The sequence below is a fragment of the Cynocephalus volans genome, chromosome 14, assembly GCF_027409185.1.
Source record: "Cynocephalus volans isolate mCynVol1 chromosome 14, mCynVol1.pri, whole genome shotgun sequence".
NCBI classification, from domain to species: domain Eukaryota; kingdom Metazoa; phylum Chordata; class Mammalia; order Dermoptera; family Cynocephalidae; genus Cynocephalus; species Cynocephalus volans.
The window spans coordinates 94648456-94664920 of record NC_084473.1 but is presented as its reverse complement, the minus strand read 5'-3'; the positions used below and the strand labels follow the sequence as shown (position 1 = coordinate 94664920).

The 16465-nt window shown below is 39.1% G+C and overlaps 1 protein-coding gene across 1 annotated transcript in view; it reads right to left on the bottom strand.

Annotated features, from left to right (window-relative positions):
- AFF3 (ALF transcription elongation factor 3) overlaps positions 1–16465 on the bottom strand; it is a 420437-nt gene that overhangs the window by 397695 nt on the left and 6277 nt on the right. Inside the window, exons 2-5 of the mRNA XM_063077832.1 lie at positions 14022–14096; positions 11624–11744; positions 10322–10634; positions 9804–10189 (exon numbers count right to left, since the gene is read on the bottom strand). Coding sequence (XP_062933902.1) covers positions 9804–10189; positions 10322–10634; positions 11624–11744; positions 14022–14096 — 895 coding nt within the window. The remainder of the gene's footprint in view (positions 1–9803; positions 10190–10321; positions 10635–11623; positions 11745–14021; positions 14097–16465) is intronic.

Genomic DNA, 16465 nt, shown 5'->3' with positions numbered 1-16465 from the left:
AAAGTCATTGAATTTGATGAAACCAAAGAAATATAAAGAGAGACAGGTAAAGAAAGAGAGAGAATGTTATCTGGAATGAAGTCATCTTATGTTTGTGATTTTTTTCCTGGATGGTAGGATTTGAGTTTTTAAATTTCATTTTTCTTCATTATTCAAATTATTTAAATGAGCATGTATCTTGTTAATAAAAACGAGTAAACAGAAAAATATCGAGAATAAGATGAAAAACAAATATGGCAATATATTAACAATGATCAATTTCCAAAGGTTATTATTATCTTTTATAAGAGAAACTGAGCTTGAAGGAAGATTTTTGGCAGGAATACTAGGAAAGGATAATATTCCAGGCATAAGCAAAGACAGAAAAGCACGAAAGATAACGATATGCTTAGGAAGTGGCAGAGGTCTGGTAAATTCACGGAGATTAAGTTTGGGTCAGATTATACCTAGGCCTGAACTTCACTCTAGTCGTTTTTATTTTTGTCATTGGTCTATCAAACAACGTTCAAACCAGTAAAAGTACGTTTGTCTCCCTGTTTTTCAGGTGCGGGAAGTCAATGTTCAGGCCCGAGGGACAAAATAATTCAGTATTAGCTCTAATAAGACCCATTCTGGAAGATGATGGTACAGAGATAAATGGAAGGGAGTCTGTCCTCAAGGAGCTTATAGTATATTTGTAAGATCAGACAGAGACAAGAAAGAGGAAATCACAATACAGGGTAACGTAACACATGGTGACACTGCACAAAGTGAGAAGACAGCACGCTCTGGGGTGGCCGCAGCAGACTGAGGAGGCGGTAGCACTTCTTCAAGGTCTTGAAGAAAGGATGAAGGGTTTTGATTTAAGATTTCCAGTTTCACATGAAGTTGTCTTACAAATTCCACGAAGAGAGTATTTATCTTTTACTGAATAATATCTTACTGAAATTCTAAATAAAGGATGGACCAATAAATCAATCATGCTGGGATTTGACTGTCTGAAAAAATAAACAAATAGGCAAAACTTTACCTTATATCAAAATAAATTCTGGATAGATATCTTTTCATCTATTTCCTTATGGTTTCATATGTTAGATTTAACTCCTTAATGCATCTTTGGGAACAGCCTTTCTAACCATAATAGCAAAGAAAGGGATCAGAAAGGAAGAGAGATACAAAATTTTAATTTCTCCACTAAAAACAAAGGTTAACCAACAAACTGGGAAAATTGTTTATAACATATTTAGGGAATGTCAATTTTCTTAATATTTAAAGAACTCTTAACTCAGTAAGAAGAAATACAAATACTTCAAGAAAAAATGAGTAAAAAACATGAACACAAAATTTACAAAAGATTGTATATGACAACTCTGCTCACTTTCAAATTATAAATTAGATGTATAATTAGATGCAATAAACCATTTACTGTGTATTAAAGGCCTGCAAAGGGCTATGTGGACCCAAATGCTACGTAACCAGCAACAATTCTGAAGGATATGTAGATGTAAGACAACAAACAGCTCTGGATAAATGTGTGGATTTTTTTTGTCTAAATAATGAAACAATGCATTCCCATAAATAACTGAAATAGGAATTGTGACAGAAACAGAATCAATAAAGCACAAAATGGCACACAGAGGAAAAGGACTGGGGGACATTCTGGGAATCAGCACCCCATAGATCAAGGGGTGCCTGTAAGGACTCCCTGTATCGTAGGCCATTTTGAATCCATTAAAACTTAACTCATATGGCAGAAAGTTTGAAAATGTGGGCTCTCCCCTGCTTCCCCCTGTTCCTTTCATGTGCCTCCTTGTTCCCACATCCTCTTGCTGTAGTTCCTGTCCTATTGCCAGAGAACATGACCATTGAGCAGCACGCACACAACACACCTGCACAAGCTTCCCCAAGCAAAGCCTCTGCTCATGAAAGCCAAACAAAGGAGAACAAGGAAAAAGAGGCAGGGTCTGCCGCCACTGCCCTTTCAGAGCTTGTTTCTGAGGCCAGCATACAGCTCTATGATTTATTTTATATGTGCCGTGTTTACGTACATCAGTAGATATGGTTCCCATTTCTCTTTGTAACAACAGCTATAAATTATATGTTGGAAGTGCTTGGCTCCTCTGTTCCCATTAAAGGTCTGGCAGGAATTACTGAGGCCCCACCATGAGGAGGCCAGTGACTGGAGGGGAGTGACTTCTTTTACCCGTATCTTTAAATTAATTAGCTAATTCAGTAAGTATCTATTGAGCACAAACTATGTGCAAGGTGCAGTTGGAGATGCTTCAGTAAACAAAACAGTAGAAACATACAAAACAAAACAAAACAAAAAAGACCCCTGACCTTGTGCAACTTAATATTCTAGTGAAATTCTTCCGCCTCATCTCAATTTCCAGATACTGAGCTGTCAACCCATCTAGATTTGGGCACATTAGAAGGTACGTGTGAAGCAGATAGAGCTACTGTAAATAATTGTACTAATAATTACTACTGTGGATTTTTCTTGAGTGCTACTGTAGTGGACTGAATTATGTCCCCCCCAAACTCACTGAAGCTTGAATTGTGTCCCCCAAGTTTTATGTATTAGAAACTTAGCCCCCACTGTGGCTGTAAAGAGGGTGGGAAATCCTTTTATGGTTATTGTAAGGTGAGGCCTTGAAGAGGTGATTAGATTATAGGACCATGCAGTGGGGAATGGATTAAAAATGGTGCAGGGGCGTGGTTCTGAGGGCTTTAAAAGAAGAGGAGAGTCTGTCTTTCTCTCTCTGCTTCCACCATCTTGCAATGTGAGACCCCTGGGTCACTGCTGCCACCACCAGACGGACTTTGGATTTCAAGCCTCAGAAACTGTAAGCAATAAATTTTGTTTTTCTTTACAAATCACCCAGTTCCATGTATTTTGTTATAAGCAACAAAAATGGGCTAATACAGCTACTATATGCCAGCAACTGTTCTAAGCAATGTACAAATATTAACTAATTTAATAGTCATAAAAATGCTGTTGATAGGTTCTGTCATGATTCCACGTCACAGATAAGGCAACTGAGGCACAAGGTCATCTGGCTAGTGAATGAAGAGTCAAACTCAGACAGTCTAGCCCAGAAACCACACTCCCCCCAGCAGAGAGATGCATCTGTTGGTCCTGATGCCTGACCTTTGGTCAAAACAGAACAACTTCAGAGTGTCTAGGGGTGGTCAAGGAGCTGCTTGTCGCATGTGTGGCCATGGAATGAGATTTGTAAATGGCACTAGGGAGACTCCATGTTCATCTACTATAAACGTATTGCTAATGCTGGTTAATCATGTGGAAATAAGTAATTCCACTGCTCACCCCAATTAAACATGCTATTTAATACTTTGTGGTTGCAAATAGACCTGTTTCAATGATTCACTCTAAATACTTACTACCTGAAAAATTAACAGTTTTCCTCAGCCCAAATCTTGTTAGTTTTGCATTTAATTTAATTGGAAATAAAGCTCACAAGTGATACGTTTCACTATAGATAATAATTGCTCAGAAAACAAACAAAGAAACCCCACAGATACACAGAAAAAGAGAGAAAATGTGACCCCAGATTTAGGAATAAATCTCAGGAGGGGGCTAAGCATTAAATAAGGGAGAATCACGTCACTCACGCTTTGTTATATTAAGCCAGGATAATCTTGGTCTTCAAGATTTCAGTTATTTCTAACAAATAAACACAAAAGAACTTTCAGAATTTCATCTCTTTCTCTCTCTCTCTCTCTCTAGCTCACACACCAACACACATACACACAACACCATTCCCAATCATATATCCATTTTTATATTTTGTTTGCTTTTGTGTCAGAGTTGTTTAAATAACAGAAACGTAACTGATATTTACCTAATACTTACTCTACTGTCACTGTGCTAAGCACATTACATACTTTATCTCAATTCTGCCAAGCAGGTGTTATCATTTTCTCCACATCCTCACATAAGGAAACTGAGGCCTGGTCACACTGCTAACAGGTGGCAGACCCAGGATTCAGACACCGTTCTTACTGGTCTCCAGAGCTATAATCACACCATTGCGTTCTACGTTTTCCCTGTATACCTGAAAGATTGCACATGATTTCTGATCAAGAAAGGATGAAATACAAAAGAAGAGGCTTTTCCCATGAAACCTACAGTGATACCTTCTTTCAGAGTGAAAGAGACACTGGATCACACATCCCCTTTTCAACGGACTCCAAACACAGAGGACTCATGCTTCTGACTAGCCCCAGGTTTGGAGTCAACACAAATGTAACATTGCAGTTGAAGGGAAAGCAGCCCTGTAATCTGTGCAGATGCTTTCCAGCAGAGGAAGTTTTATGAGAACTGAGAAAATAGACAGGGAAATAAAGTGGGCTTGCTATTTACCTCCCTTTGGGTCCCACCCCCAATGCCTCCACCATCAGTAGTAGTTCCCCACCTTTCAGCCCACAAAACGTGGATTTATACTATAAATCTGAAGGAGCCCAGAGACGAAAGGGGATGGAAAAGCACGCTAGTATCTTTACACAATAGGACACATTTTAATACACTTTCTTCAAATTTTTCAATAAAGGGTTATAGAAACAAAAGTCATTTTATATCATTAAGTGCCTTACCTTTTAGGGCCCAGCTGGCTGAACATAAAAGGACTAAAAAAATATGGAAACACTTCCACTTGCCAGCCTCCATTATGACCTTCAGGATGACCTATCTAAAATAAGGAAAAAAGTGCTTTCATCCAGTATCTGAGATCAAAGTTTGAGTCGTCGCCCCTCTAAGTATGCGCAGTACAAGTACTCCACGTCCTCAGTAAGAGGATGGAAGCCATGCGCCATGTGCACAGGAGGCGCAGAGTGTGACCATCTGTGCTGTTGCTAAGTCACAACTGTCCCACAGGGTCGTGGCCTCCATCTGCGATGGGTGAGCGAGGGTGGAGGTGCTGGTAATGGGGATGATGAGACCATGACAGATAGGGAAACCAAGTCTCCAGGATGGCCACCCTCATTTCTTGAAGGAGCAATCAGATAGCATACTTCGATATGAAAACATTATACATCTCAAATGTAATTAAGAAGTTTCCACTGGCATGAATACATAACGTACACATTGCCTTGCAGATGCCTTTTTTGCCGACAGGCTGGTGCCGACTTTAATTTGGAAGAAATCCATTTTCATACAAAGGTAACCAAGAGTGACAGGAAATAGGAAACCTACATCATTTATCTTCTGTGAACTTAAAAAAAAAAATCAGTTAATTGCTTTTCTAGGAAGCTATTTTGTGGAATCACGGTGCTTCATCTTTCTACTCGTATTCGCGGCATAAAGTGATTTTAGAATGCCCGTCATGAAAATGCTACGATTAATCAATGCATCTTAAGCCATTTAATCACTTATTTTAACAAATAAAATTCTGATCAACCATAAATGGTTCCTGTGTTCTTGTGGAGGAGTTATCAGCCACTGCTAAAACTCCTAACACACTGTCTATAAACTGATATTCAAATTTAGTTGTCTCTCCTCATCACTGACAAAGCTATGGGCAGCAGCCACTGGTTTCCTTCGCTTCCCCAGCTTTTCAAATGAGTTCCACTCTCAGCCAGCGGAGCCCTCTGCAAGAGCAGTTTCAAATCATTGCTATTTATTAAATTAATAGCAAACAGAAACTAAAACGTGTATGTTTTGGAATACCACTGCTGAAGCTATAACTTGCCAAATGACCGACTACACAGCCCAAGACACCCATACTTTGTTTCAAAGGCTCTGCATATTAGGTTTTTCATAGTACTGCCCTATTTTACCCTTGTCTATGTCACCCAGAATATAAATATTATTTTTAAATTTTACCAAGTTTGAGGCTAATATGAAGCACTTTTTTCAAATCTAAAATGACCATTGCAATAATCATCTCTCATTATTCCATAAGCCAAAGACAGATACAACATTAAGTTAATGGCATTTAAGCTTCGGAGCTTCCAAGGCCCCAGGAGGGGCCCTAGCCATGTGGTTAACATGGTTATATGTTTTTGTAAAAACTGCATGTGTAAGATATTTTTCTACTCTTTTTTTTCCTAAAGATGATCCCCAAGACTATAAATTTTAGGTCCCACAAACCTGTAATTGCCCTTCTAGGTTAACCATCCCCAATGTCTAGATCTGAAATTACATGTTAGGGGCAAAATATTAATGTGTATGTGTGTGAAACAAAAATTAATTCACTTCGATTAGAAATAAAAATTAGTGTGCCCTGTCCTAAAACATTCTAGAATGCATGCTTTGGCCATTTGTTAGGTCCCTGTCTCTCACCTAACAGTAGAAACCTAACCAAGTGGCACTCCAGGGGAGACTCACTTAATGAGGGGTGGCATCAAGAATAAAAGTCTCAGCTACAACAAAAATGTTTTTCATTAAACACAAAACTGAGCCAGGAAAAAACCAGCCAAGAGGCAGGTGTATCAGTTAAGGAATTCTCTTGAGGTCTTTAATTTCCACATCAAATTGCACTGGATTTTTCTACACTGATTACCTATTATTGAAGACTAAAGAATTATAACGAATAATTTGCCATGGTGGCAGATACAGTGCAGATGTTGTAAGAAAAAGAATGAAGAGTTTATGAAGTGTAAAATCAGGCCAAAGAAATTCATAAACTCCCAATTTTTAAAAATGACATAGAATTATTTTTCTACTACAAAGACGAAGAAGGTGAGGGAATTTTCTTGGGGCTAGAAGACCAATTTTAAATTTAGTTTGGACTGTGAGAAAAATTGCAAATTAAAAGCTGAGACTGGAGTTTAATTTATTCAATTCATGTCAATGTCTTGGAGGCAGAAATCACATCTTAGCTTTTTTTTTCATTTCTCACATCACATTGCACCTAGTCATTGATTTGATTTTCTTATGAGGAATGTACCTACACAATGCCAAAAAGCTATTTTTGCACCCCACCCTTGTTTTTACATCATTTTTACCTAACACATCCTTTCAGCCCCCAAATTCTTCACACCATGATAAGTCTTGCTCTATAGCTAACATCCTGAAAAAGTGTAGTCAAGTAATGCAAGTTCCCTTCAGGTCATTTCTCTGTAATTTGCTTTTAATTTCCCTAAAAAAACACCTTCCCTACCTCACTGGAAATTAATATCAGTGTTATTCAGAGGACATTTTCATACCAGTGGTATCTGTATTAAAAAAATATAGAGGCATGAATATTTTTAACATTGTTTCCCAGATTAAATTGTTTTACCACTTCTAAAAAATAAAAGCATATATTTCTGCAAAAGTAAAATCTGGTCGATAAAATTCTTTAGCTTCTATGTTATGATTGTGGATTTTATAGGAATGGCCTATAAATAGCGAACAATATACCTCAAAATGGTATTTCTTAATCTTCTCTTGGAATATTGTCCAAAAAAAAAAAAAAAAAAACCCAACCCCCAAAACCCTCTGAGTGTGAAGGTTAGGAAAAGAAACTTCTGGATACTACTCTGCTGCTAACTGTAAAAGAGTCCTTTTCCTATTGCAATAGTGGGGTGATTAAACAGACAAGTGTGACATGATTCAAATTACAATATTTTTCATAGTATGAAAAGCCTTTTACTAAAAGAACTTCATCCCTCCCCCTGCCCAAAAAAACCCCGACGAGTTATAACTCTGTTCTACAAACAATACCTCTTCTTACCTCTTCTCTGTCAATGCATGATTGGCCTCTTTGAAGTATTCAGTGTAGAATGTTAGGAAGGGATCAGGTTGGCTGGTTCAATGTCATTACATGCAGGGGAAATTAAACACCTTCTGTATAAAAGCTCAAATTTCTCTCAATGTGACTCCCTGTCTTGGGCATTTCCCTCTTTCTGTGATAACTGAACACTAGTGCACAGCATGTCATGCCCAATCTGGGGTCCTCAAAGGGCATCCTGACAGTGTCCAAGTTATTAATGACATATCCAAAGCCTCATGAAAGCTGTACAGTTCTCTGCATAAGGTTGTACTGGCTATCAAAAATAGTAATCTCTTCCTTTTAACCAGAGTTTTAACAATTCACTTGGTTCCAAAATAAATAAATAAATTATTACCTTATTATTAAATTATTACTTTAATAAAATTAAAGTTTCCTGGTAGGTAAATCCTTTTAATAAGGAGCTCATTGGGATTAAAATGATCCAGGGATTCCTGGTGGTTGTAAAAGGATTAGCCATGCTTCATCTGCCAGTACAGGTCATTTCATAATGATAATGACAAAAATCAAAGAGCCTGATGAATTCAGTTTTATAAGGTGGTATTTACATGTATTTCCAAAAACTTTTAAAAACCTAAATGCCTGTAGAAATTACCTTTTGCTTCCATTAATTTATAATGAATACTTTTTAGAATCCATTATAAATGGGTAATCAAAGGAAGTTACTGATATGCATGTCACTTCATTTCCACATTAAAATCTGTAAACATCTCACACAGTAAAAGGGTGCCTTCTCTAAGAGCAGTATGTGTTGATCTACCCATTGGTCAGTAGTAAGCTCTCGGACGACAGCTCAGAAATGTTGAAGCTCAGCCATGTCCAAAAGGCAACAAGAAATGTAAAATCATTTAGCTCATTTGGTTATTAAATCAAATTAAGATACAAGGACTATTCTGGCCACATTGTTACTCTGTCTTTAAAGAATATGTCAAAAAAACCCAAACACGAACAGTTCCTAAGAACAGTGTTCTAGAACTCACACTTTATTTTAGTTAGTATACCATAACACAACAAAACAACAAAGGTGCACAATCGTATTTCTTCTTCATGTGTTCTTGACGACTATCATCAATTTGTTATATAATATGAGATGCACTTCTCTAAAACAAAACTTCATTCCACCCAGATTTACCCTTCAAGTGACTAGTCAGTGCATCTTTGCCATCTCCATAACTCTATGACTTGCTTTTTTAGAACTCTAATAACTCAGTACACCCATTCCGTACATGCTGTAATGCAATGAATGCTTTAGAATAAAATCAAAATGCCTACCAGAAGATTACGAACTAAAATGTTTCACTTTTCTCATATAATCAAAGATCACTTCTATAGGACAAGGAGGGTTCGAGTAAGAATTATGATTAACATGAATGAACCTGGATCTAAATATTATAATATGGATGGGATATCTGATACATTTGAATATTCACTGTATTCAATATCGAATCATTTAAACAATTACTTCAAAAATTATTATGAGTTTTATTCTGTGAAATTTGTCCTGCGCTATTTCAAAACTGACAAAAATGTTGAGTTTTCAAACTCTTTTACATGAAAATTAATCTCTTTACATATTAAAAATTATAGCCTTTGAAGTGCTTTTATTTCTAGTATATAGTATCTCAGTCAACACTGGCTTATTCATAAAAATCCCTTGAAATATAATAAAGAGGCATTCCTTCCTCAACACACACACACACACACACACACACACACACACACACACACACACACACACACACACACACACACACACACACACACACACACACACACACACACACACACACACACACACACACACACACACACACACACACACACACACACACACACACACACACACACACACACACACACACACACACACCCCCTGCACTTGGTACCTAAAAAATTGCAATGATAATAAATTTGAGATTTTACAAAAATATTATTCATGTCTGCCTCCCCCTTTAGTGACTGCTACAAATTCTAGCACAAGAAATCAGCCACATCTCTGAAAAAAAGAAACATGGAAACTGAATTCACAACAGTCGAGCAGTCACTTATAATTACTGAGTTGCACATAAGTGGTATTGAGAGAAGACTCACCTCCCCTTGCTTGGGGATGCTGAACTTGGAAAGCTTGGCCTTGGCTCTGGCTGACTCCGGCTTGCTGGCTGGGACCCCTCTGTATGACGTGCAGTGCACACTGGCTTCTGTAGATGACTTAAGCTTTGGAGATTCATCAGGAGCCTGATCTTGGCCGTCCATCGGCCGCACATATGCGGTCGGTTTCTGCTGGACCAGGCTGGGTTTTGAAGCCAGGGATGGAGGAAAGTTCTGAACACAGTGTCCACTGCTGCTGTGCTTGGCCGCCATGGCAGGTGGCCTCTCCTGGGTTTGAAGACCCACCTCCATGTTGCACACTTGTTTGGTCCGTGGCTGCTGTCTGCCAACACCATCTCCAAGCAAGGTCCTGAGAGAGCCCTGTTGTGCTGAGTTGGAAGAAGAAGAAAAAGAAGAAGAGGAGGAATATGAGGGGCTTGACATACAGAGATTAGGTTTTATATTATGGTTCTTGGGGTTAGCAGATTTGTGCAAATCAGGCAACCTGTGCCTGTTCTTACTTGCTCTCTGTTGGCCATCAGGTGGCGGGTGCCCAGCCTTCTGCCAGCCCATGGTACCCCTCTTGCTCTGCTGCACAGGGACAGCTGCTGGTGTGGAAGATGCAGTGCTACAGACAGATGAGGGCTGGGTCTGGGCTCTTGAATCTGCAACAAAATGTTCATCGATCTTGTTTACGGGAGTCTGAGGAACCCCAGGTTTGGGAACTCCAACGAGGTGACTCTGGTTGGATCTATCAGTTAAAAAGTCCTTCATTTCATCGTAATTGCCTAAAGTATTCTGGATCCGGTTGGAGAGTTCATCCCCCTTGTTAGTCTGGAGAAAGAAAAACATATCCACGCTATTGTTGGAGACAAAAGAAACTCAGGAAATAATGAACATTATTGGTGCCATTATTGGTCACAGAGCCAGGGCTGCCACATTCAGAATGAGAGCTGAGAGATAAAATCGAAATCCTTATCATTTCTGAAGATGTCTGTCAGCACTCTGCAACCCACCAGAACTGGAAACCTGTAATGGCTGTAGAGTACATGAAAAAGGAATCTATCCTTGGTATTATTTTGCAGCTACCAGAAAATCAGAAAATTCACTATTGTAACTACACAAAATGGTTTGAATCTAGGACTGGATTTTCTTTTCTCTTTTGTAGTCCCACTGGAAGCTTTTCTTGAAAATTCAGATTTGGCTCAGGATTGGCCTGCTTCCAATTTCTAAATAAATAATTATTCTTGTCAAAAACCCAGAGTGACAGGCAAGAGAAGTCAGGGTGAACATGGGGCTAAATATGCAGGAAGCCACCAGCCTGAACTACCCATAGCTTATGCATCCTAAGATATTAGTGACATATGTGAAGATCTCTCATTTTGGAGGAGAGGTTTGGCTTTTGGTAAAATTGAGAAATAATCGTACAGTTTCTTTCTCATTAGCCCTAACAGATACCCTGATCCTAGCATGATCCATGCATGATAAATATGAAACGCAACCTCTTTTTAATACTGTTTGTTTCCTAAGAGCTTAGAAAACATAATAAAGGGCACTGCCTTTGAAATATCAATGCAGGGATGAAAGCTTTATTATTGATAAAAATCACAGCAAGTAGATCTCAATGTTAAACAAAAGTTACATTGTACTGAGGGAGTAGCCAGTGTGAACTAGACATCAGGATTTGGGCAGTAAGACCCCATGCTGGACAGGCATACGACTAACTGGAGTTTGGTCAACTCTTCTACTCAAGACTGCCGTTAAGGGGACTTAGAGGTACAGTACACGTGAGGGGAGGAGATGAGCAACTGAAAACCATCCACCTTGTAGGGCTCACTGAAGAGAGAGTAACTGGAATTAAATGTGCCGTCATCCTGTTGGGTTTCCTGATTTCTTCTTTCTCGTTCTTTCCTCCGTAACGCATTTCTATCTGGTTCATAGACACTGCACCAGGAGAAAGAAAAGAGAACAACCACACATGAAAAAATTAAAGGTAAAAACCACAATGCAACATTCATTTGAGTGCAAAAGAGGGTTTATGGACAAATGGCGATGAAAACAAGAACATGGATCAGACTGAGGCCATGGGCAGTGAGAGCTCGGGTGTCTGCTAATTAAATTCTGCAGGGGGAAAATAACTCTTAGGACACGTTCCAACCAGTAGTAGACTTCTCTGATAAGTGAAAGAGGAACTATCTAAGCAACTCTGACAGGAGAAGACTGAAAGTAATCTTAAGGCAGACGGTAATTACAGCGATGGGTAAATAGAAATTACGAGCATATTTCCTCTTATGACACAGCCTCTGAGTGTTATATGGGTATGCTCTTGTATTTTTTTTTCTTTTTTTTTTTTTTTCCATGACTGTGTTTCTGTAGTGATTCTTTCATTAACTAGCTCCCTAAAGAGCTGTTAAAACTCCATGCTGCAGTGGTTTTCACAGTTATGAGCCTTCTTCTGATCTCTGTTAATCAGTCAAGTCGTCAAACGACTACTGAATCAATTCTTCCTTCTGATATATTTGACACTATCACTCCTCCTAACTATGAAAAATGAGACAGGAGGAAGGGGTATAGGCAATGAAGGGAGAGAACGGAAACTGAATTATGTTGTGTCATCCAGGAACTCGGCCTTTTTGTTGAAGAAAATTAATATCTATTCTCCCAAAATATAATTATGAAGTGGCCAGACACGAGATAACTGGAAGAACTACTAAGGAAGAAATAAAGTGTTCCTTCCCCCTAATAAGGAGAAAATAAAGGGGCTAATTCAGCTAGTGATAAGGAAATGGCCCTGCTTACTAAAGGAAGAAAATACACTTGTTTTTTTGGCTCACTGGATAATGAAATCTGGTCTCAGTGTAGGCAATAGAACTAACACTAACAATCAGAAAGAACTAACACATCCCTCAAAATAAGCACTGACCTCGTTTCCTAGCAGAAGCATCTGGTTTAAATGACCTTGCCATCACTTTCCTTAAAGATCCTGCTTGGTCTAGTGGGCATATGCCCAAGCTGGGAGGCAGGACACCCACCAACTACTATGGTTCTCCCCTGACCAGTGACATGATGATGGAAAAGCCACTCAATCTCTCTTATCCCAGTGTCTTCACTATAAAGCAGGTATGTTTTATGGTATTGTTATGAGGTTTAAACACGAAAGTAATCTATAAAGGCTTTGGAATAGCTTCAGGAGCCACAAAATCCAATGTATTGCTTTTAAAATATTGTCAATAATAAAAGGATCTGTGGTTTCAAAGGAACTTATAAAAATAGTGATTTTTAAAGCTAAATAGCTATCTTTAGAAGAAGAGAGAGTACTTCTGTCATGTAGCTGTAGGGGACACAAATAAAATAATTGTAAAATAAATACTGCTTATCTTAGCTCTGCCCATGCAGCCAGGATGTACTTTAAATTCACTGTCTAAGGGGTGATGCTAAACATGCTTATGGCAAGGCTGCTACATCACCTAAGGCATTTAATTTCAATTTAAGATTAGGGAATGTTAAAATATCTAGAACATGGAGACTATTAGCATTTTAATTCATCTTTAGTACATTACCCAAAGTTATTAGATTTTAGAGTCCAACCAATGACCTTCATATAAAGGGAGGCTGTGGCCTCTGGAATCTTCTACCCACTGAGAGGCTCTCAGCTCCCACACAATGGTCACTAACAACTCTCTGGGGTGGCTGTGGCGACAGTGACCAGTACGAGGGAGGCACGAGATGGAAATGACACTCTTATTCGCGGAACCAGGCTTCAAGTTCAAAGGAGAGGGCAAGATTGTGCTGTCCCGCTCATGGACATCTGTAATGTGAAACCCCAGCTTTCAGTAACAGTCCATGGATTTCAAATGGAGACTTCCCCAAGGACACAACTCATGCTATGGATGGGTATGAAGGGGGCTTTAACCAACAGGAGAATTCTCACTCTATGATGAACTTCTCACTTTTGGACCAATAGTGGCATTTGCAGTGAAAACAATGAGCTTGCACTGCACACATGGCAGCTCCTCCCCTCTGCAGTGTGCACAAGCATCTGTGACATGCCTATGGTGCCGAACGTCACACAAACACGCTCGCTACCCTCAGCCAGGTCAAGCCAACCAAACACACAAGACTGATGTGATGCACAAGGTGGCCTGATATAAGGTGGAACAGGCAGTGGTCATTTAGGATGATTTATGGGCTTCTGATAAAGCCCCATGCCCCAAATAGTACCTCCTGCATCTGCTGGCTGATGACTGAAATTCCACAACTAGAGAGTCATTCCTCTGGCTTAAGATGTCTTCACCCCTGTAAGAAATACAAACACCACAAGAAGGGAAAACACTTTAACCCTGATCGGCCTTTAGTATTTTCATGTGCATGAGTTTGTCAGCATTTCTCCCAAAGGCCAAGGGGAAAGGGCACGAGAACAGCAGAGTTCAAAGAGGGTCCAAACAGGAGGTGTAATGAAAAAGGGATGACAATGGTAGAGTGTAGCAATGAAAACCAATGTACAAATTCTGCTTGGTTTGCAATGTGGCTTAAATGTTTAAGACAAAGGCAATAGGATAAAATTCAGAATCAATTAGGCAGATATCAGACTTAACACATTTCCAGGATCTGGAAGTAAGAACCACAATTTGGAGAAGCTGGAAGTGAAGGAGAAGCTCCTTCTCTTCAACTCAACCTAACTCATTCCCTAACCCCTTTAAGCTTGAAGATACCCAGAGGCACTAGTAAGATGCAGATCACTGCTTGATAAAATCCTCTAATGAGGTACTACCTGCATAACCAGCCTATGGCTTCTTTCTAATACTGAGGGCTGAACAACCTCAAGACCATTTACAGAAATTTTTACTTATAGCAATGCACTGGCTATCTTTTTACAGTGCCACCATAAAGCTGCGCCATGCCTCCACACCATCAGATGGAGCCAGAATGACCCAAAAGGCTGAAAACGATCCCCACTTCTTCAAAGGAGAGTAAAGGAAACTCAAAAGCAGCAGCAATGCTTCTCTGATGCCTTCTCTTTGGTTTCTCTCTTGCTTCCTTGGTGGGCAGCTCTGCAGCCTCCACTGAGCATTGTACCTACTGAAGGTAACCTACCTATTCCCTCCCCTTAACTAAACCACAACCTCCATATGTCATTTCAATGTCGTTTCAGGCCTAGAGAGCTAATGTCACCTTCTTGAAGCAAATGTCATTGTTAGAGAAAGTCTGGACTTCCCACCCCCCTTCTCTCCCTAAGCATCTGAACATTCACCTTTCCACCAACACTAAATGTTTTGCCTCACAAAGATAGTAGCTTCTCAACAGTGAGTCCACCATCTCACTAATTACAAGGGAAAATTGTGCAGATACTTACAAGCCCACACAATGCTCTTCTCTTCATCTCTCACCATGAAAGCTCAGCCCTCTTCATTCCTCTGCCATTTGAGCAATGTGAAGACCATGCCATTTGCTTTAGAAGCAAAGAAACCTTTCCCTTGACATGCTGAAGTCAGGTCAGCTTCCCTGGGGATGGCTGACTAAGTTTTAGAGAATTCCGATTCCTGGCATGCCAAGTTATGTTAAACTCAATAAGCGCTGCGTGTGATGAGCTAAGTTTCTTTGTTACTAGCAGATGGTAAAATCTCTATCATCTGTAAAGTTGTTCCCTATTTCCAAGAAAATTACAAGAATCACAATCCTCAAATATATGTCACCAAATGTATTTATTTATTTTGCATGAAAGTGGAAGCAGCCAACTGCTACAATATTATTTATTATTTATTGCAGATGCATAACATTCCCAGAACATGAACCTTTTTAATCAACTCCTTTAAAAAGAATTTTTTAAAAATAGCAAATGATAACATGCAGCAAAAACATTTCTAATCCCTTCTCATTTATTTGATTTTAATCTATAAGTTGAGGTATCTTGTAGGGCTCAAGCCAAAGCCTATTATGGTGGTTAAGTAGAAATAGATGTCTGAACATGAAATCATTATCATTTCCAAAATTAATCTATTCTTGATCATATGGAAACAGCATGAAACTAAATAACAGCAATACCTGTGAGCCTAATGTCCCTGCCACTGAGCTCAAAACATTACACCTACATGTCCCTTAATTATTCCTCACAATGTCCCTTGGAAAAAGACAGGGTGATGAATATTATTCCTAGGTTAACTTTTTTAAAGAGCAAGGAATTTAGGATAATAGTTGATCATCACAACAATGTCATAAACAGGACATCATGTAGAAGAAATAGCAATGACCAAAATACTTTAATCATCTCTACCCAGAGAAGAAGAGCTGCCCATGAGCAACGAGGTGGCCATGCTTCCTAAACCCTGATGTCTACAAGCCCAGTATTAACAGAGTTTGAGTATCCCTTATCTGAAAGGTTTAGGACCAGAAGTGTTTCAGATTTTAGATTTTTTTGGAGTTTGGACTATTTACAGAATACATATTGGTTGAGCATCCCTAATGTGAAAACCTAAAATCTGAAACGCTCCAATGAGCATTTCCTTGAGCATCACATTGGCACTAAAAAGTTTCAGATTTGGAGTATTTCAGATTTCAAATTTTCAGGTTAGGGATACTTGACCTGTAATTAGTGAACATGAGCCCCACAGAAGTAAAACAGGAAGAATGAAACAAAAGGAAGCTATTTTCCATTCAGAGGAAACCAC